Raw genomic sequence first — 22,440 nt, forward strand, 5'->3', positions numbered from 1 at the left:
GGGCGGGATCAAACTTCGCAGGAGGTCCTACAGCCCGGGGTCCCTATATGATCACACGACGAGCGATGGATCGCGATGTGTCTAGGGGAAGCTTCTATGCCGACGTACCTTGCATCCAATTTTCCGTACATTGGTGTGTGTGTATTATGTGTTGTGTGTTGTCTCAGGCGGGTCCATGACGACACGTATATCCTCCTTCCTTTTACAGTATTTTCGAACAGATGCGCCAACTTCCCTCTAAGGCCGTTCCGAGTGTATGACCAAACGCAGGACAATACCATCACCAAGACGTCGCAAACACCACGAATGTGGTTCTACTCTATGCCCCTCGTCCTCATCAAGGATGAGGACCTAACATACCACGGGAAGACATTGAGCGCCAGGTATGAAGAAGGGCGACTTCGAGCAATTCACACAATTACGGGTACAGACGATCACCAGGGCCGGCCAAGGGTAAGATCCAACTTAATCGTGCCAGACTGAAGATAACGAGCAGATTGCCAACGCCAGTCTTGATAGCTTCCCCAGCGACACCCTTCGCCCGAGAATCCAGACAAGTCATTAAGTCCAAGGGTCGGACACTGACAACGGATAAGCTGTGGGGTGGGAAAATATTTCCACAGCCGCTGTAGAGCTTGGAAAGCCTTGCCTCGATATGGTGGATTTGTGTTGAGCTGGTGGACGGATGCTATCCGGCAGATCTTGGGGAGAATGAATGGACAAAGTCATGGTCAAGGCATGGAGCTGAGAATGTTCGAATAATACGCGAGAGAGGTCGGGGTTGGTATGATGCTCGCCTTGGGCTATTCTCAGATCGTACAGATGAGTGGGTCGAAGACGGGCATTTAGGGAACAGCGGATAGCTTTGGGAAGGTCACCGCGTTTATGTTAAAGTTGGCTTCAGCCTGTAACAGACTCTATCGAGAGTGACATCTTTGGCAACCGGAAACGACTCTCCCAGCTCAATCAGCGCCCGGCAAGCCTTGATGAACGCCTCAAGTTGGATCGGACTAGCCTCTATGTCGAATAACACCTGAAATGCACAGGCCGAAGCAGCTTGAATCGTCCAGTGCTCGTTTCGGAGAGTATACAGAGCTCGGAAGTGCCACAATGTCGACATTATGTTGCGTACGTGTGCGTAACACATTGTAACTGGGTCAAACGGCCCAAACTCTTCCTTAGTTAAACCATCAAACGGCCTGAGTATGCTGATGATGATGAGTTCGACGCTGAGGCTAACGGCATTTAAGTTAGTGATGGAAAGCAACTTCAGAGATTACTAACATACTGGAGTAGTATAGCGGCTGGCAGCACCGCATTCTCCGCCTGAAGTGGTTCTGGAAGAGAAAACTTCCACTCACTAAGCCTTGTGTAGAGTTCCATAGCCCTCTTCGTATTCCGGCGAGGCGGACGGCCCTCCTCGGGCAGGTTCAAGAACTCGAGGACTTGTTCTGTAATCTCTGTAAGGTCATATTCCGCGTCAAATATCTCTCGTTTCAACGCCTTTTGTGGAACCACAGACACTGGGTATGGGAACCACCAGTAATCCGGATTGTCTCTCTTGCACAATGGCGATGTGGTTTCGTCACGCCAGGTCTTTGGTCTATTCGGTTTCTTGGTAATCCTGTAGCAATGGTTAGGCCTCCTGTCTGAACATGGCCAGAGGTCGTAACATACCAATCCCAGACGTGGAACCCCCATGAAATCCATGACAACGCGTGTGCCTCTCTGCGCTGCCGGGCTCCGGTGATGGCGACGCCAGTGGAGCGCGGTACATCATCGAGTCGCAGCGTAAGGTATCTCGCTTGCATACGACTGTGGTAACTCAACGCCGTCTCCCCATTGCCGAGAGCTCCCTCGTAGACGTACATTAACGCCAGGCCCTGTACTACTGGCAATGAACGGGCAGATATCTTCTAAAGGTAAGAGTCGTGCTGCTTCTTCGGCAAAAGCCCGACCTCGTGTGTTTGGGTCGCTGGACTGACGAAAAGTCGCCTGGTTCGTTGTGTACAGCTGAAGCTCTCGTCAGTAAAGGCTTCATATGTGGCCACATTAGTAAACTACGTAAACAGCTGACGGCTAAAAGCGCGTTGACAAGAAAAGGGGAGCAGAAGCATAACGCGTGTGGCTGGCTTGAGGGGGGATCAAGTGATTTCAGGTCCTCCTCGAAGATGGTCCGATCGATGACACGACTGCAGACTGTATCACATGTCCAATAGAGCAGCAAGAGATAGCTTAAGGGTTTATCGTCGCTGGAGATAGTCGTCCATCGCGAAAGTGGAAGTGTGTATCCTGGAATGTCGACAAGGATGTTATCCTCGGCATATGTATGTTGTGTATCCCGCCAAGTCTTCTCGAAAATGTGCTCTGGATGGCCGTATCTGAGAAAGTACATCAGTTTACAAACATATACTTGCAACTTTAACTACATAAGCATATGGTACTCACGGGGAGGTAAGTCTGGGGTGCGGAGATGACCAAAACTGAACCGTCGTGCGCTTGCTGGAGATTGTCCTTGGGAGCTACCGGAGATTGAATGACCGGTCGCAGGTCCTCGAAACGCGATATTTGGCGAATGAGACCCGGAAGCTACTGACGGTTGATTACCGAATGCCGGAGCTGAAGTGAGCTGGTGGAGTAGGCTCCTTTCCTGGATGTCCTCCATCACCGACTTCACGTCCCTGCCACCCCATATCTGTCGAAGGATCTCTTCCATTTCCCCAGGCTGTCGCGTCTGGAGTGAGTTATACAGGTTTTCATGATCCGCCATTTGCTCCTGGAGCTTATCGTGTTTCCGTTTTATGGCGGCCGCCTGTAACTCATACGGATAAGCAGCATATTGGCATTCCCGTCCGACCGCGACGCACGCAGAACATCTGAGGCGTCTTTTATCGCACTATGTTGGCCCTTTCGGTTAGTCGCTCTTTTGGCTCGGGGGGAGTAGCATTGATGTAGAACCTTGACCCTGCGTTGTCTGCACGCTCCGCAAGCTGTCTTGACAACGGAGCGCTTCCGGGTCGCGATTCTTGGCGGTGGAGCCCCAGGAAGGTCTCCGCGCGTTGGTCCAGGGAGCAATGGACGATATCGACTGGCATGACTTTCGGACATGTCAAATACGATTATGGCGAAGCTTGAAGGATGAGACGAGGACTGACGAGAATGACGCGAGAAGGTGTTGAGATAAGCAACTCTCATTACGCGAACACCAAACTGCAAGCGAGGGAAAACGCTTCCTTTGCGGGGATGGAATCTAAATCGTTGACGGAATAATATCCGTAAATGATGTATCGACAACGTCACCTCTGCCCCAGCTGGAATAGTGATGCAATTTCCTGTACACGTACGTACGTACGTACTGTATTTTAGCCGCTGTACGTACGTACAGAAAAGTTGTACGTACAAAGTTGTACCATACAAACTTCCTCCTTCCCTTTTGGGTAATTCTGGTAGCTTAGCAGGCTTCTCACCGTCCTCGTCCTCTGCCATTCTAGCCTCAAACCTCTGTATCCACCTCAGTGCCAACCCCCAATACATCACCCGTTGACTGTAATACACCTTCCCACCCACAATCTTCATTGGTAGACACCATCGCGCCATCCATCCATACCTTCTTGCCCTGCGCATTCACAAATAACTCCAGATATGAATCTTCGAGTTCTAGCCAGTCCTTCTCCTCAAGATCCGCCCAGCGCTTTTTATGCGCGTACTTATGATCCTTAAGGCGATCTAATACGCGGTCGTTCATGAAAATGAAGGCCTGCATGTCAGCGTGCATGGGAGTAAGGCGATTCCGAGCTTTCGTATGTATGAAACTAATAGCGGAGAAGCTTCGTTCTGAGGGCACCGAGTTCGCGAGCGTGCTCATGACCTTTACAGCTACTCTAGCCAGAATCGAGCCCTGGTTGAGGAGGCACTGCCACGCCATTGCTGGCGTGAAACCATCGTCGTACACAGCACTGTGCTTATTAAATAAGCCGTCCGGGCCGCCTGTACGCATTCGGAAGTGGGTGGATTCGGAAAGGGCACGGCGATATTCGTCGTCGTTCTTCAGCTGTTTCTTCAAATACTCTTGTACGCGCGCAAAGACGCTAGGCGGCAGCTTCGAATTTGGGCCGGTTGTGTCTGGCCGGAGGGCATCGGCGATCCAATGGATGTCGTACGTTTGCTTCTCAAGCCGGGCTTTGAATATGGCGTCAACATCGTCCCACGGAATATCAGGGAACTGATCAGCCTCTCTCATCTCAGCCCATTTGCTTTTGATTTGCAGCCAGCGATTTATAACGTGTGCGATCCCCGCCCCATCAGCCTCGGAAGCGTGTTGAAATTCATTCACGGGCTTTAGCACCGCGATCGCAGCCTCGAGTTTTAGCCAGAAGCCGTTGTCTTTGATGATTCGAACCGCTTCGGGCAGGAGGACAGGGCAATCTTGAGATCGTAGCTCCTCGCGTACATCTTTCCGAACAGACCAGTCTTTGGCAGGGTCTCGAGAACGGAGGAGGGAGAAGAAAGAATTGTACTGAGAGCCCCAGCGTGTAATTACACTATTTGGGATGAGCAAGTTAGTGTAAGTTACTGACAATGATTTCCTAGTAACAGCTGGTGATTCACCGGTACCTTCTGATCAGCGCGCGAGTTACTCCGTTCCACCTTGTGCGCTGGCATATCCTCAACCTTTGCAATTGTAATTTAGAACGTGAGAAGAATGTGAGAAGGATGCCGGCGTTATTCAAGAGGTCCTCAAAGAACGGAAGAAGAAGGATATCTTTAATGAGAAGCTGAAGGCCGTGGGAATCGCATAGAGAGAAGTTGATATGTGAGAGCTCGGGGTGTCTCCCTAGTAAGTCGTGTACGGAGCGCATCGTATTTTCGGTATCTGTACAGATAGAATTGATTCTGGAGAAATCATTGCCGCACAGTTTTTGCATTTCTCTCCATATCAACTCCACCCAATTCTCCGCTATGTGCTGTGCATCTCCCGTGTCAAGAGTCTTCCAGTAGAAGGCTGGGCCATCTGGCAGTTGCACCGAGATATTGACGATTCTGTGTCCCGAGACATTATCGGAGCCGTCAAATATGACATTGAACCATTCTGAGCTGGTTATGCGCTTGAAAACCTCATCGTAGAGTTCCTGATAGAAGTCGGGGAGAATTCTTGTGATAACGGCGCGGCTGGGAGGCTTCCAGCCAGGCTTGATACGAGTGAAGAAATAACGCCAACGACGGCTCTCGAAGAGGCTGAAGGGGCGGCCGCCAGCGATTACGGCGGCGGCGGCATCGTAGGCGAAACTGCGACTCTCGTCTTGCGAGATATGCTGAATTCCGACCTCGGTTATCTTCTTTTGTGTAGCCTCAGAATATGATGGAAGGCAGCCAGTGTTATCTCGAGCTCGGCGCTCTTGTCGCTGCTTAGCTTGCCATTTCTCACACGCAGCGAGATGCTCTTTCGGCCTCCCAATAGAGGTTGCAGCGAAATCCTTCTGGCAGTGACGGCATCTGTATCGCTTGCTTTTCTTGGGGTTCGAGCGGCCGAGGTCGATAAACTGTCGCCAAATGAAGGCAGCGTCAGCTTTGGCAGGGGCCATCTTTTTTGGCGATGCCTTCAATTGGGAGAGAATGGCAGAGTAACGCTGAGTTGTTAAGCCGGCAAAGTTTTGTACAGCTCCGTACTTGTACGGTATGACCCATAAATTACCTGATTTGGAATATAGTGGGCTCAGTCGTACGTACATAGTACATGTACGTACATTTTCTTCCTGTACGTACGTACGTACAACAAGGTTGTACAAACTGTACAACATCACTAAGCTGGAAACCCTCACGCCTATTCTTGGCGAAGGATTCATTAAAGGTCTGCCCGCCTTCCCGCCATTTGAGTCCTGGACCATGGCAGCTTCGCGCGAGACACTAGTTCCCAAGTCAATAGTTGTCTTAAACCAGACCAAACAAGATGTGACTCGGTGCGGGCAGAGACTTGCAGGTATACAATCGCCAGCACAAAAACACGAAGACGTGAAAAGCTGGCAGCTCACGTATGCTAGGTGTTAGATTTACTGTCAAGTTCGTTGACTCGGAGGACGGGTCAGTCAATTAATAGCTTTCATACAGCATGCTTGGACCTCCTATCCGGCGTCATGGGCCCTACTACTTGCGCTCTCACTCGCCTCAAGTGCCAATTGATCATACTTCTTGGTCAGATTCTCCACCGCCTCCATCTGCCAATCCTCATCCAGCTTCACAATATTCACCGGAAACGCCGACCTAACATACTGCGGCACCAACGGCTGGTCGTCCTCCCACGTCGTGTGTCGCCTCAGCGCGTCCATGTCTCCATCCGTCATGCGGTCCCGCATCAGCCGGCAGATAACGGACGGGACGTACACGTGCTGGCCTTGGTCGTAGAGGCCTTTGACAGCGAGGATAAGTGTTGCGCGTAGGATCTTGAGAGTTTCCACATCATCCGGAGATACTGAATCGCTATTTATGCTCTCGATGGTCGTATTTGCTAGGATGGAGAGAAAGTAGGTCAGGAATGTGTCGGTGTGCTTGAAGCCGTGGCGGAGGTAGTAGAGACAAAGTATAGTTTCGAGATATCCCAAAGCGTACGCGACAGCTTTGGGGGATCGAGTCTCATCTTTGACTGCTCTAGGACCTGTTGATGGGCGTAACTCCGTCTCTTCTGGCACCATTTGGGCGACTTTGAAGAGCAGAACACAGTACTCCATGCTGCCTATATGTCAGCTCAAGGCCTGCGTAGTGTATTCTTATTATCTTTTGAAACTTACTGCATTATGAGCTGGCACGGTAGCACCGCCTTGTGTGACTTGATAGGTTCTGGGACAGCATCGTACCAGTCGTCGAGTTCCTTTTGGAAATGAGCCAGTTCGCTTGCTGTCAAACTCCGAGTCATATTTTTGCCCTCGGATATGATACAGGCAATGCCATTCGCAATACGGCATAGTTCCGTTTGAGCTCGATAGACATATCCAAAGTGCATTGGGAAGAGTGTCGAACTAGGCGGGTATCTCAACCAGAGTTCCCCGTACCACGAGGGTTCCTCGTCTAGGTCTGGCATAGGCGTCGCTGGAGGTCCTCTGATCAGGGGAGCTCTGAGGCAGTGGAAGCCCTGCATTCTGTCGGCCGTTCATCAGCCTTCCTCAGATTATGTACAACGTGGAGTAAAAGGGCTCACGATTGCCAGCGATATAGGGCCCAGGAAGTAAATACACGGGCCACCTTCTTTCTCCCTTTCTCTTGCTCCGGTGCAAAAAGCTTCAGGTCCTGCGCCAATTGAACCGACTAAAGCAGATACGATATGCCGACCTGATCCATCCCATTGATGGTATAGATGATATGCAACACCAATGCGGCGTGCAGAGTGGTGAGCTTGACCTTACCGCTCTCCAGCTCCCAAAGTCGTTTCACCTCTTCGAGGAACCTATAGCCTAGAGTCTCTGGTCTCCAAAACTGGGCACGGTGGGTGGCTCCACGATAACTATGCTGAGAGAGATTTAGCAGGTCTACATGTTGTTACGTTCTCGTAACCTACACACGCTTCGGCCAGGATAGCGTTAATAAGTAGAGGAGAGTAAAAGCGAGTATCGCCGTCTCTTATGGCCTGGAGGAAGATGTCTTTCCGAAAATAAGTATAATTCGCATAGCCATAGAGGAAATACGCTCGCAAGAGTGTTCGCAGCAACTCATCGTCTGACTCAACTGATGTCTACTTAGAAACTTGAATGCTTGGTATATGAGGGTCTATTAGTTCTGCTGCGTGATACAGCGCCATATAGATGGTCTCGGACGGGCTTGCCTAAGCCTCCGTTTGCTCTGCTGACTGCGACAGAGCGTGAAACGTAGTTTGGGAATACTAGTGAGCCGAGATACGGACTACCCGGTGATAATAGAGCCGCTGGCATGGAAGTAGAATAAGGGAACTCGTAACGAAGTCGTGTCGCTGGCGCCCATGCCAGCTGTAGAAGAAGGTCGCCGTCTTTCACCTGCCGCATCGTTGTGGCAACGTCGGCGCCCTCGCGAAGTCTGCGGAGGATGCCATGGGACTCTCGCTCCGGCAGGCACCTCAGGAGGTGGTCAAGTTGTTCGTATGTGTTGGTCTTTTCTTGTATCTCATCATAACTAGGTATTTTGCAAATTAATCCACTTTATACAACTTAACCCGCCTCCTGACCAGGAGGTACGACAGGCAGGGATGGGCGGATTAGAGCCCCTCTTAGTATACCGGAAATCATGACGACTCATCAAGATCTAAAGAAGCTCAAACGATGTCGGCAGGATGACCGCTTGGTAAGGTAATGTGGCGGCTCGGTTGTTTGCGTTTGGTGAGTCGAGCCCCCAATCCCCACTTCTCTTATCAGCTGGCTTACCACCATCCCTGCCAATATTCCTTCACATGTTCTTCACATGTCGAGTATCAGGACCGGGACGGGAGTGGCAGGATGCGAATCCCCAACAGAATCGATCTACCGTGTTCAACAGAAACACCCGTATTAAGCTCAATACTTGACTGAATTGAGATGATGCTGATATAAACAGCATCGTTCTACAGAGGGCTTGGACCGGCTCTCTCGGGTATTATGGGAAAGCACACCTTCTTTCTCCTTTCAGCAATACCACTCGCCGAGTCATAAACCGCGCCTTCTCAAGCTCCGCCGCCGACAGCACTTTCTTCTTCGCTATGGTAGGAACCTCCGTCTGGGAATACGTTTTCATCCGGAAATGCATATTCCTCCTGCACCTGATTGCACCCCTTAGCGTTGCCTATTCGCTTGTCGGCTGGCTCATCCATATCCTGCTCCATGCCCCCCGCATACTGAAGGTTTGGCTAGCTCTTGAGGTAGCATTCTACCTTCTTTTCTACCTTCCGCGCAAAGCCTACCTCCAGAGAGCGACGACACATCCCACAATCGCCTCTCGCAATGATCGCCAGAGGTTGTTCTGGCGCTGCCACGGCAATATTCCAGATCCGGACCGGTTCTTGACAAAGTGGTTCCGGGATGCGCCGGCAGCGGAGATCAAGCGGGAGAACGCCAAGGATTTTTACCGGTGGGCGTTCTTGAACATCGCGGAGCCTGACCCGGCATACGACGAGGAGCTGGAGTACTACACTGGAGAGATGGAGAAGTTGCTAGGGAGGAAGTTGGAACCTGGGCGTGGCAACGCGAAGTGCCTCAGACTGACGCTGGACAAGGTCGAGATGTTACATCGGAGCCTGACGTGGTATCTAGTGAGTTTCTATAATGATATATGCATGGACTTGTCGTCCTATAGTACAAGTCAGGTTACTAACTTTACGTTGTTCTATAGTGTGTGTTTATTGTCGATACGATAACGTCTATCTGCCTGCGCTACTACTCCTTCGACTTCCACCGCACGTCGCTGCTCCGGTTTCTCACTATCTTCCCCTCACGCCTCCTCACTCTCTTCACCACCTATCACTCCCCTGCGAAAACTCTCACTTATTGGTATCGGCCGCACACCTCTAGGACGAGACTCCCCATCTTGTTCATCCACGGCATTGGTATCGGCCTCTACCCATACATAAAATTTCTGGCCGACCTCAATGCCGAAGATGGCAAGGATTCATTGGATGGACAGGTGGGAATCATCGCTATAGAGATCATGCCCATAAGCTCCAGAATAACGTACATGATAAGCTTAGGTCCCATACAAGTATGTGTCCCACTTATACTGTATACCTAAAAAGGTAAACTTTTAATTTTCTAAAATGGCCTATATAAGTTTAAAAATTCTAGAGAGGTTAGATCTAGTTACTTAGCTATAAAGGAAACTATATAGCATTTTTCCTAGATTTTAAAGAAAGTTCCGTTATATAGAAACTGGCAATTATATAGTGCGAATACGGGTTTTCCTCACAAAGTTATAAAGACATTTTTTGTAAAATACAGGAAAATTCATACTGGACATTTACTATATAATAAATCTTCTATCAGAGTTTTGGCTATTTTAGAGGTAAAAAACGAATTTTAGAATAATTTTTAAAAACCCTGCTTTAAGGTGTAAAATGAAAAAAAAAGACACATGCTTGTCTAGGACACATGCTTATCATGTACGTTAACGGCTCAGGCAATGTTGAAAGATGACATGTGCGAGGAACTCCATTGCATATTGAAAGCGCATGGGTGGGAAAAGGTTTGTCCTGGTGTCACATTCGTGGGTGTCCCCTCTTGCTTTCTCTCTATTTGTGTGTCGGCCATTGCCCTATATTAATTTCGAATATGTGAAGCTACGGAAGCGTGGTTGCCACGCATCTCCTTCACACCCCACAGATCGCACGGAAGATTGGACCAATTTTGTTTGTTGATCCGGTGTCTTTCCTGCTACATCTCCCTGATGTGACATATAATTTTGTGACGTCTTCCCTACCTTTTCACTACGATCTCAACTAATCTCCTTAACAACTTCAGGTTTATCGGAAGCCGAGCCACGCTAATGAACATCTGCTCTCCTACTTCGGCTCAAAGGATATGGGGGCCTCGCATACGCTATTCCGACGCTTCTTCTGGACTGATAATATCTTGTGGAAGGAAGATATCCAGGGTCATCGCGTGACTGTGGTCCTAGGTGATAGAGACGTGATCGTCGACACGAAAGTAATTGGGGCGTATCTGACAGGCTCAGATGATTGGATTCTGGAGACTGGAAGCTGGGAAGATGGAGTTTGGAAAGGTGATGGGCTAGATGTGCTGTGGTTTCAAGATTTGGATGATGGTCAGGTATTTAACGGGAGGAGGACGAGAATGAGGTTGGTGGATATTGTGAGGAGGTTCTGTGTTGAGGAATAGCTGGCTGTATTTGGCGTGAATAAAGGGTCCAGGTTTGAACTACGGCAATAGCAAACCCCACTAGCAGGTACATGCTGTCCATGGACGCCCCAAGACACTACTATGCAATCTCGGGTGCTTGTATAGAAATCTCTCAATAAGATGGAGATCCAAGGTTGTTAAGGGCTGGATATCAATAGAAGATTAATATCCCGCGGGACTTGGTGAAATTCAGAGTGTGGACCCAAGCAGACATTAAATTGCAGGGAAAATCAGCCTCAAAGTTTCGCCTAACGTGGTTGAGAAGCGAGTGGGCCACCGTCCCAAACCTAGGACGTCTTTATTCCTCAACACAATATTAACAACGCAGTTGATCAATTGATATTACTAGCATTCCTCTTCTTCAGAGGTCTCTATCTGCCTGGCATGTCCGGGCTTTGCGCAAGTACAACTCTTCTGTTCTTTTATTTCTGCCCGCCTCTTCCGACCACTCTGCTGTCCTGTTTCTTGCTGTACCTGCTCCTTGATATCTCTCTGCTATTGTAGACCTTTACCCTCAGCTATAATCATGCTTCTTCCTCGTCTCAGACATGTTTTTCTAGCTCTCCGGCGTTTGCTAAGTATTGAATTGGCCTCTCGAAGGTTCTCAACCTGGGCTTGCAGAAGGGCCACCTAGTGGGCCATTTTCTGTGCGCCTTTACGTATTCAATTGATCAAATGCTTCTAAAATAGAAGCTGAGGAGCTGTTTCGGTGACGGCATCCATAGCTAGATGATAGCTGCCATACATGTCATCTCAACCGGTATCGAAAAGCCTAAATATTCCATATTTTATGGCTCAGAAATGACTTTTGATAGCGTGGGAAACGCGGAAGATGAGAAAGGCCCAAAAACACAGCCAAAATCGGGCCCCGCCGATGTTCCAGCTTTTTGTGTCTGTTCCAGGATTTTGTGGCCAACTAACCTTGCTTTGGTCGTCCACCTAGGAGCTTGCTCCACATGGGCCAACGGGTATATCACAGCGATTCCCAGGCTGCATTCTCGTCTGAATCCATAGACTCGTCCTCGCCTGAGTCCTCCTGAGTCGTAAACTCTCGGAACAACGCTATATCCTCAAACCTTTGTGCAAGGCTCTCAACGCTTGCCTCGCCAGGATCCGTCATGGCAAGGTTTAGGTCAGCCATGAACGTAGCTCGAATATCCTCCGACGGGTTGATTAACCAGCTTTCCTCAAATTGCTGCATCAGCTTTCGCGCGTCGCTCGCCGATAGATCTCCTTTCTGTAGTGTCATGGAAAGCAAGCTGCGGCCGATAGCCTCTGCGAAGCGGTATGAGTGCCGCAAGCTCCCATAGCACTGAATACAGAAAAGGAGGTAGAAGCGCCATGCCGAGTCTTTCGTGTCGTCAAGTAAGGCGTTTGCAACATGTATGAGTGCCGTGTGCCATAGCATTGTGTAAGTCGAAGATGCATAGTTCTTGCGGTACACGACTATCAGCCGCTTAAGCTGGTTGACGGACGCTTTATAAGCGGCATCGGGGGAGCTTTTCTTGCAGGGAAAGGTTTTGAGTCGCAAGGGTTTCGTGGCGGACCTCCCACGTACTGTGAATGGGCGCAAAATATCTAGAATGGCCGCATGGAACCAAATACTGGGAGTCAGGTTAGAAGGTCAGTTCGGAAACTTCACCCGCAACGGGGCAAAGCAATGTGACGCACTGAAAGGTGAGAACATGATGCGGACTCTGTTCTGAGCGCATCATGGATGGCGGCAGAGTCTCCGCCCAAAGCGATCAGCTCACGGTACTTGTACTCTGCAAAGGCAAGACTAACGTGATCGCTCAAGCGCGCCCGTGGATGGGGTTGATCGCGGTAGTATCGCAAAGTGACTTCGTGAATAATTTCGCCAAAACCGGCATAGGACCGGAAAGGTATCGCCCATATACGCGGACTGCAGAGACTCTCGAACTGACTCGTCACTATCATCGCGGCCCTGATGCCACGCATTCCTGGGTATTGGAAGTACGGGAGGATTTTCTGGGTATGAGAGGCCGGGCTGTTGATAGAATAGTGACATAAGTCTGAAGGCATAAGCGCTCTGATTGCCCAACGTCCACTCTGGGTTGCCGACTTACACTATCCAATTGAAAGTGCCCCAGGCAGCATATGAAGTTGCGTTTTGAAGGTCGGGGGTTATTTCTCGAGCTTTGCCCGCCGCCACTGTAGGATTGACTCCGAATAAGCCCATGCGTGTTGCCATGGCGTTCGCTTCCGACACGTATGCCAAGACATAGTGATCTTCGCCATCACCCAAGTATGCCAATCCCAACAACTGTGTCCCGGGCAGGTTTAGAAGAGTATCAGTGTCCTTCTCATCTGTCCAGCGCTTCTCTGCCTCCTCGCGGAACTGAGGTGTGTATTCTTTGGCCGCGGGGTCGGAGGCACTACCGGTACACATTTGCTACGGCGTGTCAGCGAGAAAGTGGTTCACCCTTTGTATGCCGTGATCACCTACGCAGCCCCTGTACATTAAAGCACTGACGAGCAATGGGCTGCAGTACCTCAAGCGGCAATTGACCAGATCGTCGACGAATAGATCGGGGTCAAAGGTCCCCAACAACGGATGGTCCGTCTCCAGGTATAACGATATGATTTTGGCAGCGATGTCGTCCGAAATCGGGACCGAAGACCAGAAACTCATGTCCAGTCCCTCCAGTCGCTCATCACAAGGACGTAAAGTGGATATCGGACTTTTTGTATTTGTAAAATGGTGCGCAGAGAATGGGCTGGCTTCGGGATCGGACGGCGTGCTGGCGCTAGCTCCAAACGGTCCTTCATTCACCTCGCCGTTGGTGGCTGATAGAAGGCCGGTGCTGAGCACTGCCCTATAGAGTGTAAGCCTGGGAGTCAAGACGGCCTGTGGTAACATGTAGACATGATACCGATCTCGGGAAGATGTCTCAGCGCATGACTGACTTGATGATACTAGACTCCAGGGGCTGCAGCGGCGGGAAGGCCACTGGGTTCCTTGCAATGAGCTCGTACTCCAGCCCTAGATGTCTTGTGGATATAGGAGGCCATCCTCGTCCGCGAAGGCCACGTTCCTGACTCCTGCCCGCTTGTACTATAGACAAAACCGTTTCAATATCGCTGTGGGATCGAATAATTCGCAGGCTATCGAGGGCTTGGTTCTCGGGTTCAGATCTCAAGAAGTGAAATAGTTCAAGGATTTGCTCGGTTTCTTTACTCGGCAGGCCTTGACCGCGGCTTTCAGCATAGCTGCATGGCTCTTCCTCACCTCGTCGTCGACAAGCCTCGCAACTAGGCCGCTGTCCGTCACACTAGGTGCCCAAAGTTAAGGAAGCAATGCGGGTGACTGAAAGAGAAGCCACTTACACGACTTTTTCTACGGCGGCACGCATTGCACGCGAGTTGGGTTCCAATCCGTTGTCGTTTGAGTGGCTCATCGCTCGTGGAAGATGAACCAGATGGGTGTGATCTAGAAGAAGGAGTACTGTCTGAACTGGGACCAGGGAGCAGCTGGCGGTATCTCTTCGACATTGCTAGGGATCGGATGCGGGTGGGGGAGGGAGTTTTGTAGTTTAAGCCGAGGAAGAAATTGGCTGTTACATTGAATAACTGTTCATATCATCGCCCAGCCAGGGTTATTAGTCAGCTTGGGTGCCAATCGCCCAATAAAAAACGATATCGCATCCTTCTAAAAAGGAGAGGGTGACGTAGAAAGTTCGTCATAGAAGTAAAGGCCGGTTGCTGAGCGGGGTTCGATTGAACCTGACTGAGGAACTTGGCAAAGCCTCCAGTGAGCACGCTGGATGCTGCTTGAAAGAGCAATAGGACGAAAGCAGCCGACCTTCTCGTGGTGTTCGGTGTCAATAGCTGCGATGCGTTTGCAGAGTCGGTCTGGGCGAGGTCGTGGTCGAATGGCACGCGATGATGTCGCGTCGCTTCAGGGCCGCGAAAATCGCTCAAGTTGACCACTCACCCACACATCGTACGCGACGCGAACAAGCTGCAAGAGGGATACTGGTATAAGAAAACCACCCGACTCGGAACTGTTCAGTGCAACGAGACAGGGCACCCTCAAACCAGTCTGGCTCTGAGAGATCGACCCGTGAAGTGGCCCAAGAGGGGTTGAAGCGACGGCGGCCCAAGGGCGCAGGAGAAGCCTAAGTGCTCTGTCTGGTCGTAATGGAAGTTGTTAAAACTGACGAGAGCAGGAGGTTGTCGGATCTGTTAAGGGAGAGACCACAGAAAGCCCGAACCACCCGCACATACGTCGAGGGTGCGGCGCGAGGAGCAAAGCCCGCCACAGACGATGAGCCCCCGATGACACAGCGCACCGCGACCGAACATCATATGGTGGAAGCTGGTTTGGTTAGTAGACGGAATGCAGGTGATCGCGCCGGCGTGGCGGTCGCACGGCGTCTCCGATCTGCAAGACATGGTCGGCCGCGTTTCGGAGACGACTCGCGGTAACGGGAAGCCGGAACTGGGGGTCGCGCCCAGGGTTGCCGGTGGGCCGTAGCAGGATATAGAGTGCTCGCAGCCTCGCACGGGGATGGTTAGGATCAACAGCTACCTGCACAGCATTGGAGCAGCAGAAACGATGGAACATTTTCTATTCCGGTGTACGAAATGGGACGCGCAGCGAGTGGGCCACCCGGGTGAGTGGGCCACTTCTGCCGCGTCATGCTTCTTTCGCGTTTGACACCAAGTTTCTCTACATCAAGCCGTAGATTTACTTCCAGCTGAATCTACGGTTACATTAACCCTCAAGGCTATGAAAACCAACAAAAAGCTGACCATTCGAGCGGCTGCAAAAGTCTACAACATCCCTCGGACAACCCTGGCCCGCCGACGTGATGGCCGACCTGCACGACGCGATACTTTGCCCAACTCGCGTAAGCTAACCGAATTAGAAGAGGATGCTATTGTACAGTACATACTCGAGCTATGTGAGCGATCTTTTCCGCCCAGACTACGTGATGTGAAAGATATGGCCAACCAATTACTACGTGCACGCGACGCGTCGGGCGTTGGCAAGAACTGGGCTTCCAGCTTCGTCAGGCGCCGGCCAGAGCTCCGTACTCGGTTTTCTCGCAAATACGACTACCAGCGAGCTAAATGTGAAGATCCCAAAGTCATTGGCGAGTGGTTTACACTCGTACAAAATGTCAAAGCCAAGTATGGCATACCGGACGAGGATACCTACAACTTCGACGAGACCGGGTTTATGATGGGCATGATCTTTGCATGTATGGTCGTCACTACTTCGGACGGCCGTAGCAAGGACAAATTGGCCCAGCCTGGCAACCGTGAGTGGGCAACCGTGATCCAAGGAGTGAATGCTCAAGGCTGGGCTATCCCACCATTCATACTGGCAGCCCGGTACCACTTGGCCAACTGGACACCGAGAGCGATCTCCCGACCGACTGGGTCATTACAACAGAGCGTATCGTACGAAGGGCACTTATCAGCTGTTGATCCTTGACGGCCACGAGAGCCGCCACTCTACCAGCAGAAAAAAGTGGGAGTGCCAAGAAGCCTCAGATGAAGGCGCGAGGCTGTGGTACTTGCGGCAAGCCTCGCCACAACTCCCGCACTTGTCAAGAGGCTATAGAATTGTCTGATTCGCCAAATTCCGATGTAATCGTAGTTAGTTTTTAGTGTTGTGATGCGGCAATTGGGAATAATTGCTTCGTGTGTGGTAGAGAGTGGCCCACTCGCCTATGGAGCACGTTACCCCGAATTGCAAAACTATTTCATTTTGATGAAAGAAGGCTGTTAATGAAAACATCAAGGTTATTCAAAAGTTCCAAAGGTCGATACTGAGTTCACTTCCTAGGTCGCGTAACTTTCAAACCTTCAGCACATCGCAACCCGGCAATCAACCCATAGCTTTTCCCAAAACTCCATTGGGGATAGCCCAGAATGTCAAAGCGATGATAATGTAGAGTCCCACAAGCTGCAGTGTGATTAGTACGCTGTACGTATAGAAGGGCTGGGAAACATAAACTCACCATGGCTCCCTCCAGATAGTTAGATTTCCCATCCTGCACCGTGCCCGTCACGACTAAAACAGATACAGCGAAGATAATTGTCTCAACTGCACCAAGCATCAGCAAGCGTGTTGAAAGTCGCTTACATCCTCATAATAACTCACGAATATTGAAGTTCAGACTCATCGGCACATTCAGTGCCCAGCCCAAGACAACCAGCAACGGCGTAACCAGCAGCGCAATCTGGATGCTGGATCCGATTGCAACACCCGTGGCCTTGTTTTCACGTAACCTGTCAGTTCACAATAAGACAACAACGTAAAGAAGCAGGTTATCACTCACCAAATCCATCTTATTCCTTACGGCCATCACACACGCCGTGGCGTGCTCGGCCGCGTTGCCGACAATGGGGATCAGGATCAAGCCAATAAAGCTCTTGCTGGTGTGCGCGTTTTTGGCGATGCTGTCGATGCTGCCAACCAGGTAGTCTGCACAGAAGGAGATAACAACGGTCACGGCAACCAGTACCGCTGCAGCAGACCAAAGGACTCATTACTGTTTCGGGCTCGTCCTCTCCCTCATCAACGGAGTACGTTTCACCAGTCCCCTCGCTGAATAGATTCTTGTGCGTCCGCAGCTGGAAGCACAGATACAGGGCATACAGGATAAGAAGGATGATGGCCGTCCCCCGCGAGTGCCAAAGGATGGTTTCGGCTTTACCGTGCTGATCCGAGCTGTTGAGGAGGCTGTAGAGCTGCATATCGAGGTTAGTCTTCTTCCTGATGCTAATTGTGGCACAATGTTTTGTGGAATGGCCTCCGGGAGCCTGCTCACAGTAGCGGGAATGATCATTGAGGCGGCTGACAGCGCTAACAAGGAGCATGTCGTTTGTGCCATCGCACTGGTGAAGGTCTGCTCGGTGCCGTTGCCTGAATCATCCTTCATGTTGACAAGGCCGCCGAGCAGAAAGCTACTGCCCATGACTAGAAGAAGATTGGATAGAATGGAGCCAAGCATTGACGACTGCACGACTTCGATTTCGTTCTTCTTCAAGGCGACGATACTCACGATGAGCTCAACTGCGTTGCCAAAAGTGGCATTCAGCAGCCCTCCTAATGTCTCGCCCAGTGGGATGGAAATCTCTTCCGTAGCGAAGGATAACACCGCTGCCAGGGGAATAATGGCGATGAAGTTAAGCGAGAACACAGCCGCAGGGCTCCAACCAAGCACGCCGGAAATGATACCTAGTGGCACAAATGGGAGCAGGACGTTGACGTAGTCTATCGCATCAATTCAGTCGTAGTTCAATCAATCAGCAGAGACATGCTTACTGCTCATCAGCGTAACCTTGGTGACATGGAAAGCATTTGCTGGCCATTTGTTCAGACAATTCGGGCTGTCTGTGCCAGGAGTGCTTGTGCCGTCAAATAAGCGCCTCATGAATCCATGGCGCTCCTCATTCACGGGTGGTACGCTAAGCAACGGCGATCCCTCGTGGTAGAGCCCCGGGTTGGCGGCTTCATCGTCGCTGTAGATGCGGTTGACCCTTCGGCCGGAGTTTCTGCCTGACCAAGTGCGACGGACCTGCTTGCGAAAGGCTGGGTAGGCTGCGTACGCGGAAAAGGTTAGCTAGCGACGGCATATGCGGCTCGGGCGCGAGTTTCAATTGATAGAAGCGCCGTGGAATCTAAGGTTTTAATGCGGTGGAGATGGAATGAGGTTATTGCTTACCAATCATGGTTTGTCACAGTCTTAAGACCAAAAGAATTATTCAATGGAGTGCTAGGTCAAGCGCTCACTGGCGTCTTGCTCATATTATATATCGAAGCGCCAAAAAACACGGATGGCAGAAACGCCGCCAAGTCTCCATCGGAGATTGGGTGCAGCATCGAGCTCGCATGTGCGCTTCCGCCACCCAAGTCACCTGTACAGCAAAATTTGGCCCAATCCTGGACAAGTAGACAAGGCAGACAACCTCTGCGCCCCTCAAAGGTTATTATGTTGCTGGAAGCAAGACTGCCACATGTGGGGCTTGTCCCCGGCCCACGTCATCATTTCTGCTGGCGCCATGGTATAAACAAGCTGCACATTAATAAACAACCCTGTCATTGTAGTTCCACCAACAATGCCATATCTCGACTCTTTTAGAAACGAACAGTATTGCCCCCCATTCTTTCCGTCACGGGCGCTATCCCCAAGGATCAATGGCCTATCTGGAGATCATCACGGCACGATGATCCATTCAGACGATTCAAACTCTCACGGGTGCAGGTGCCGGAATAGCATCAAGCATCGTAGCATGTCCTTTAGATGTTATTAAAAGAAATTTGCAGTAGAAAGGGGGCCACCAGCTACTAAGCCCTGACTCTGGCAGTGTCTAACACCCGTTTCAATATCGAGGCCTCATCGAGACTACTCGCTGAATACTATGAGCAACGCTGCCATCGGCACGGACGTCGTGCCGGAACCTAGCTCCTGGACGTGGATGGGGATAAATGGACGTTAAATATCATCTAAAATGACGGCGCTCGCCAACAGAAGTTTAGTGTCTTCCATAGCGAAAAATGATTTATTTATTTAGGACTGATCCGGAATTATAAATGGGTACGAGCTTTAGTATAAGAAATATTTACGCGTAGTGGTGATCTAAGGCCAGGACTTGAGGAAGAAGGTTGCAACCCCTTGACAATTTTGGAACAGTAACCAACGTGCCATCGTTTTATGACGTCATCAGGGTTTTCGAGGCAGTATGCTCATAAACCAGATATGCTTATGGAGGCGTTTTAGGTGACATCATGCGAGCATCCCAATTCAACAGCGGGGCGCGTTACCATCTTTACTTAGGGGATAGCCCGTAAAACGGTGTATGGTCTCCTTGGATACTGCCATATTAGGGCTGTATGCTTACTTGTTACGTACCAGTCGTCACGCCTTTTACTGTCAACCTCGCCTTCTTACCACTTCAACGTTGTCTTTGGTTCTTACACGCTGAATAGACTTATCTCATCGGCGCCTAATAACCACAACTGCTGAATTGAGCTCACCATGCGTGAGATTGTGAGTCCGCTTCCAATCCGCCTTGGAAGCTCTACAAACTAATTTTGAGCTCCCTCTTCTCTATAGGTGCATCTACAAGCTGGCCAATGTGTGAGTATAACGCCCTTCTTGTTACATGTGCGTTTTTTTCTCATGCCGTGTGCCAACCTCAATAGGGCAACCAAGTCGGCTCTGCCTTCTGGCAGACCATTTCGGGCGAGCATGGTCTGGATAGCAGTGGCGTGTAGGCAATCCATTCGAATCGCCACCCAACATCCCTCCTCCTCACGCATCAATCTAGGTATAATGGAACCTCCGATCTCCAGCTCGCGCGCATGAACGTCTATTTCAACGAGGTGTGCGATATTGCGTGACCCATTCAAACTATCCTCGGTCTCTAATCGAGCTCGCATAGACATCCAGCAACAAGTACGTGCCGCGCGCCGTGCTCGTTGACCTAGAACCTGGCACGATGGACGCGGTGCGCTCCGGTCCGTTTGGCCAGCTTTTCCGTCCCGACAACTTCGTCTTTGGACACTCGAGCGCCGGCAATAACTGGGCTAAGGGCCACTACACCGAGGGCGCCGAGTTGGTTGATCAGGTGCTGGACGTGGTCCGTCGCGAGGCCGAAGGCTGCGACTCTCTCCAAGGCTTTCAAATGACCCACTCGCTCGGCGGCGGCACGGGCTCCGGCATGGGCACGCTGCTGATTTCCAAGATTCGTGAGGGTGAGATTGATATCACTGATGTGATGCACATTTCGATGCATTGTCTCTCACGGTTCTAACAGCCTATTTAGAGTTCCCGGATCGTATGATGGCTACCTTCAGTGTAGTACCATCTCCCAAGGTATCCGATACCGTCGTGGAGCCGTATAATGCCACGCTCTCGGTCCACCAGCTGCTTGATAACTCAGATGCGACTTTCTGTATCGATAACGAGGCTCTGTATGATATTTGCAAGCGTACCTTGAAGCTGTCGAATCCTTCATATGGCGACCTTAACCACCTCGTGTCAACCGTCATGTCCGGCGTGTCAACTTCGCTGCGCTTTCCCGGACAGCTAAACTCTGACCTTCGCAAGATGGCCGTTAACATGGTAGGAAGATTCCTCTCATCCAGACCCATATCACTCATCGAAGAACGTTATGGCTAAGCATTTCCCCTCTTCTCATCTAGGTTCCCTTCCCTCGCCTGCACTTCTTCATGGTTGGCTTTGCGCCCCTCACTAGCCGTGGCTCGCACTCGTTCAGCGCAGTCTCTGTCCCCGAGCTTACCCAGCAGATGTTTGACCCCAAGAACATGATGACCGGCTCTGATTTCCGAAATGGTCGCTACCTGACCTGCTCTGCTATCTTTCGCGGAAAGGTATCTGCGAAGGAGGTGGAGGATCAGATGCACAAGGTCCAGCAGAAGAACTCGGCTTACTTTGTTGAATGGATTCCCAACAACGTGCAGACGACTCTATGCTCTGTCCCGCCGCAGGGACTGAAGATGTCGTCCACCTTTGTCGGCAACTCGACCGCCATCCAGGAGATCTTTAAGCGCGTCGGCCAGCAGTTCACCGCTATGTTCCGCCGCAAGGCCTTCTTGCACTGGTATACTGGAGAAGGCATGGACGAGATGGAATTTACGGAAGCCGAGTCCAATATGAATGACCTGGTGTCGGAGTACCAGCAGTATCAGGATGCAGACATCGACGACGACGACGTCTATAGCGAGGAGGTTTATGGCGAGGAGGAAATCCCTGCCGAGGTCCACGCTTAGTTCATAGTAAGCTTGTGGTCGGACAGCACCTGGCTTCTAATAGCTTGCACTTACCCTTCAATTGGCGGCCATCGCTAACCAAACAATTTTCTAAGATGCGAATCCACGATCATGTCATAACGGTACATGGAGCTTATCACAATAGTCACACAGTCCTTGGGGGGATGCACTCAGACACTTTAATCATTCCCTCGCAGCGCGGCAGGTGTGAGCCGTAGATTCGGTTCATCAAGGACGAATGCTCATATGTAAAATAGTAGTAGCCTTATACACACAACTCCACTACGCTATCGCCGACATATGTGGAGGTGCCAGGTACCCCCGTAATTTCCCAACACTTCATTCTCTCCGCGCCCACTGCTCTTCAATCGCCGACGTATTGCAGACTGCCAGGATGCTCATGGCCGGCGTTTGACAGTACCCGTGCTTGTTTTCTCCAGGACCAGTTCCGGAATACATGCGGCTCCGGGCGGACAAGTTTGGTAGAGGTACCGTGGGGAAGTAGTATCAGGGTAGGTGTCACATCGTATCACTAAGGCCGCTCTGGCACACACGCTATGTGACCTACGGTATCAGACTTGGATGAAACAGATCGTGTCGCATATCACCACCAGGTTCTACTGTGTTTCAGTGAGACGTGCGACTGGATGTGAAACTCGGCCCGTATCTTGGGTCATGTATCCGGTTTCACATCCGGCCTGTCGCATCAAGGACTCCAATTCTAACGAGATGAGCTTAGATAGCTGTGCGCGAACATATGGCTGTTGAATTTCTTTTGTTCTTAGGACTTAAGACCTAGAGAGTAACACTCGATGATGGAAGGTC

General features: G+C 50.8%; 6 protein-coding genes across 6 annotated transcripts; 3 read left to right on the top strand and 3 right to left on the bottom strand.

The window, feature by feature from the left end:
- Window positions 1-845: 845 nt before the first annotated feature.
- On the bottom strand, window positions 846-8,006 carry MRS44_018875 (uncharacterized protein; the record flags this gene model as incomplete). The annotated part of the gene is made up of 16 exons (XM_065615379.1): window positions 846-863; window positions 917-1,235; window positions 1,289-1,624; window positions 1,678-1,913; window positions 2,078-2,381; window positions 2,608-2,734; window positions 3,349-3,369; window positions 3,420-3,501; window positions 3,608-4,541; window positions 4,615-5,692; window positions 5,745-5,753; window positions 6,158-6,723; window positions 6,783-7,130; window positions 7,310-7,497; window positions 7,547-7,629; window positions 7,892-8,006. 16 exons carry the CDS (start codon window positions 8,004-8,006, stop codon window positions 846-848), a joined length of 4,764 nt encoding a protein of 1,587 aa, XP_065471451.1.
- Window positions 8,007-8,244: 238 nt separating this feature from the next.
- MRS44_018876 (uncharacterized protein) lies at window positions 8,245-9,733 on the top strand (the record flags this gene model as incomplete). The annotated part of the gene is made up of 4 exons (XM_065615380.1): window positions 8,245-8,306; window positions 8,551-9,241; window positions 9,322-9,612; window positions 9,722-9,733. 4 exons carry the CDS (start codon window positions 8,245-8,247, stop codon window positions 9,731-9,733), a joined length of 1,056 nt encoding a protein of 351 aa, XP_065471452.1.
- A 2,081-nt stretch (window positions 9,734-11,814) lies between these two features.
- MRS44_018877 (uncharacterized protein) lies at window positions 11,815-14,215 on the bottom strand (the record flags this gene model as incomplete). Its single annotated transcript, XM_065615381.1, has 7 exons — window positions 11,815-12,287; window positions 12,400-12,445; window positions 12,513-12,849; window positions 12,929-13,254; window positions 13,309-13,678; window positions 13,770-14,114; window positions 14,190-14,215. The coding sequence occupies 7 exons, from the start codon at window positions 14,213-14,215 to the stop codon at window positions 11,815-11,817; spliced, it is 1,923 nt and encodes a 640-aa protein (XP_065471453.1).
- Window positions 14,216-15,002: 787 nt separating this feature from the next.
- MRS44_018878 (uncharacterized protein) lies at window positions 15,003-16,305 on the top strand (the record flags this gene model as incomplete). Its single annotated transcript, XM_065615382.1, has 2 exons — window positions 15,003-15,188; window positions 15,592-16,305. 2 exons carry the CDS (start codon window positions 15,003-15,005, stop codon window positions 16,303-16,305), a joined length of 900 nt encoding a protein of 299 aa, XP_065471454.1.
- A 396-nt stretch (window positions 16,306-16,701) lies between these two features.
- On the bottom strand, window positions 16,702-18,551 carry MRS44_018879 (uncharacterized protein; the record flags this gene model as incomplete). Its single annotated transcript, XM_065615383.1, has 8 exons — window positions 16,702-16,779; window positions 16,835-16,920; window positions 16,978-17,089; window positions 17,156-17,301; window positions 17,363-17,567; window positions 17,648-18,093; window positions 18,145-18,420; window positions 18,545-18,551. 8 exons carry the CDS (start codon window positions 18,549-18,551, stop codon window positions 16,702-16,704), a joined length of 1,356 nt encoding a protein of 451 aa, XP_065471455.1.
- A 1,307-nt stretch (window positions 18,552-19,858) lies between these two features.
- Window positions 19,859-21,615, top strand: MRS44_018880 (uncharacterized protein; the record flags this gene model as incomplete). Its single annotated transcript, XM_065615384.1, has 6 exons — window positions 19,859-19,870; window positions 20,026-20,093; window positions 20,151-20,205; window positions 20,265-20,577; window positions 20,640-20,947; window positions 21,028-21,615. 6 exons carry the CDS (start codon window positions 19,859-19,861, stop codon window positions 21,613-21,615), a joined length of 1,344 nt encoding a protein of 447 aa, XP_065471456.1.
- Window positions 21,616-22,440: the final 825 nt, after the last annotated feature.

This window comes from Fusarium solani (genome assembly GCF_023522795.1).
Source record: "Fusarium solani strain SB1 chromosome Unknown bctg00000017, whole genome shotgun sequence".
Taxonomy (NCBI): Eukaryota; Fungi; Ascomycota; class Sordariomycetes; order Hypocreales; family Nectriaceae; genus Fusarium; species Fusarium solani.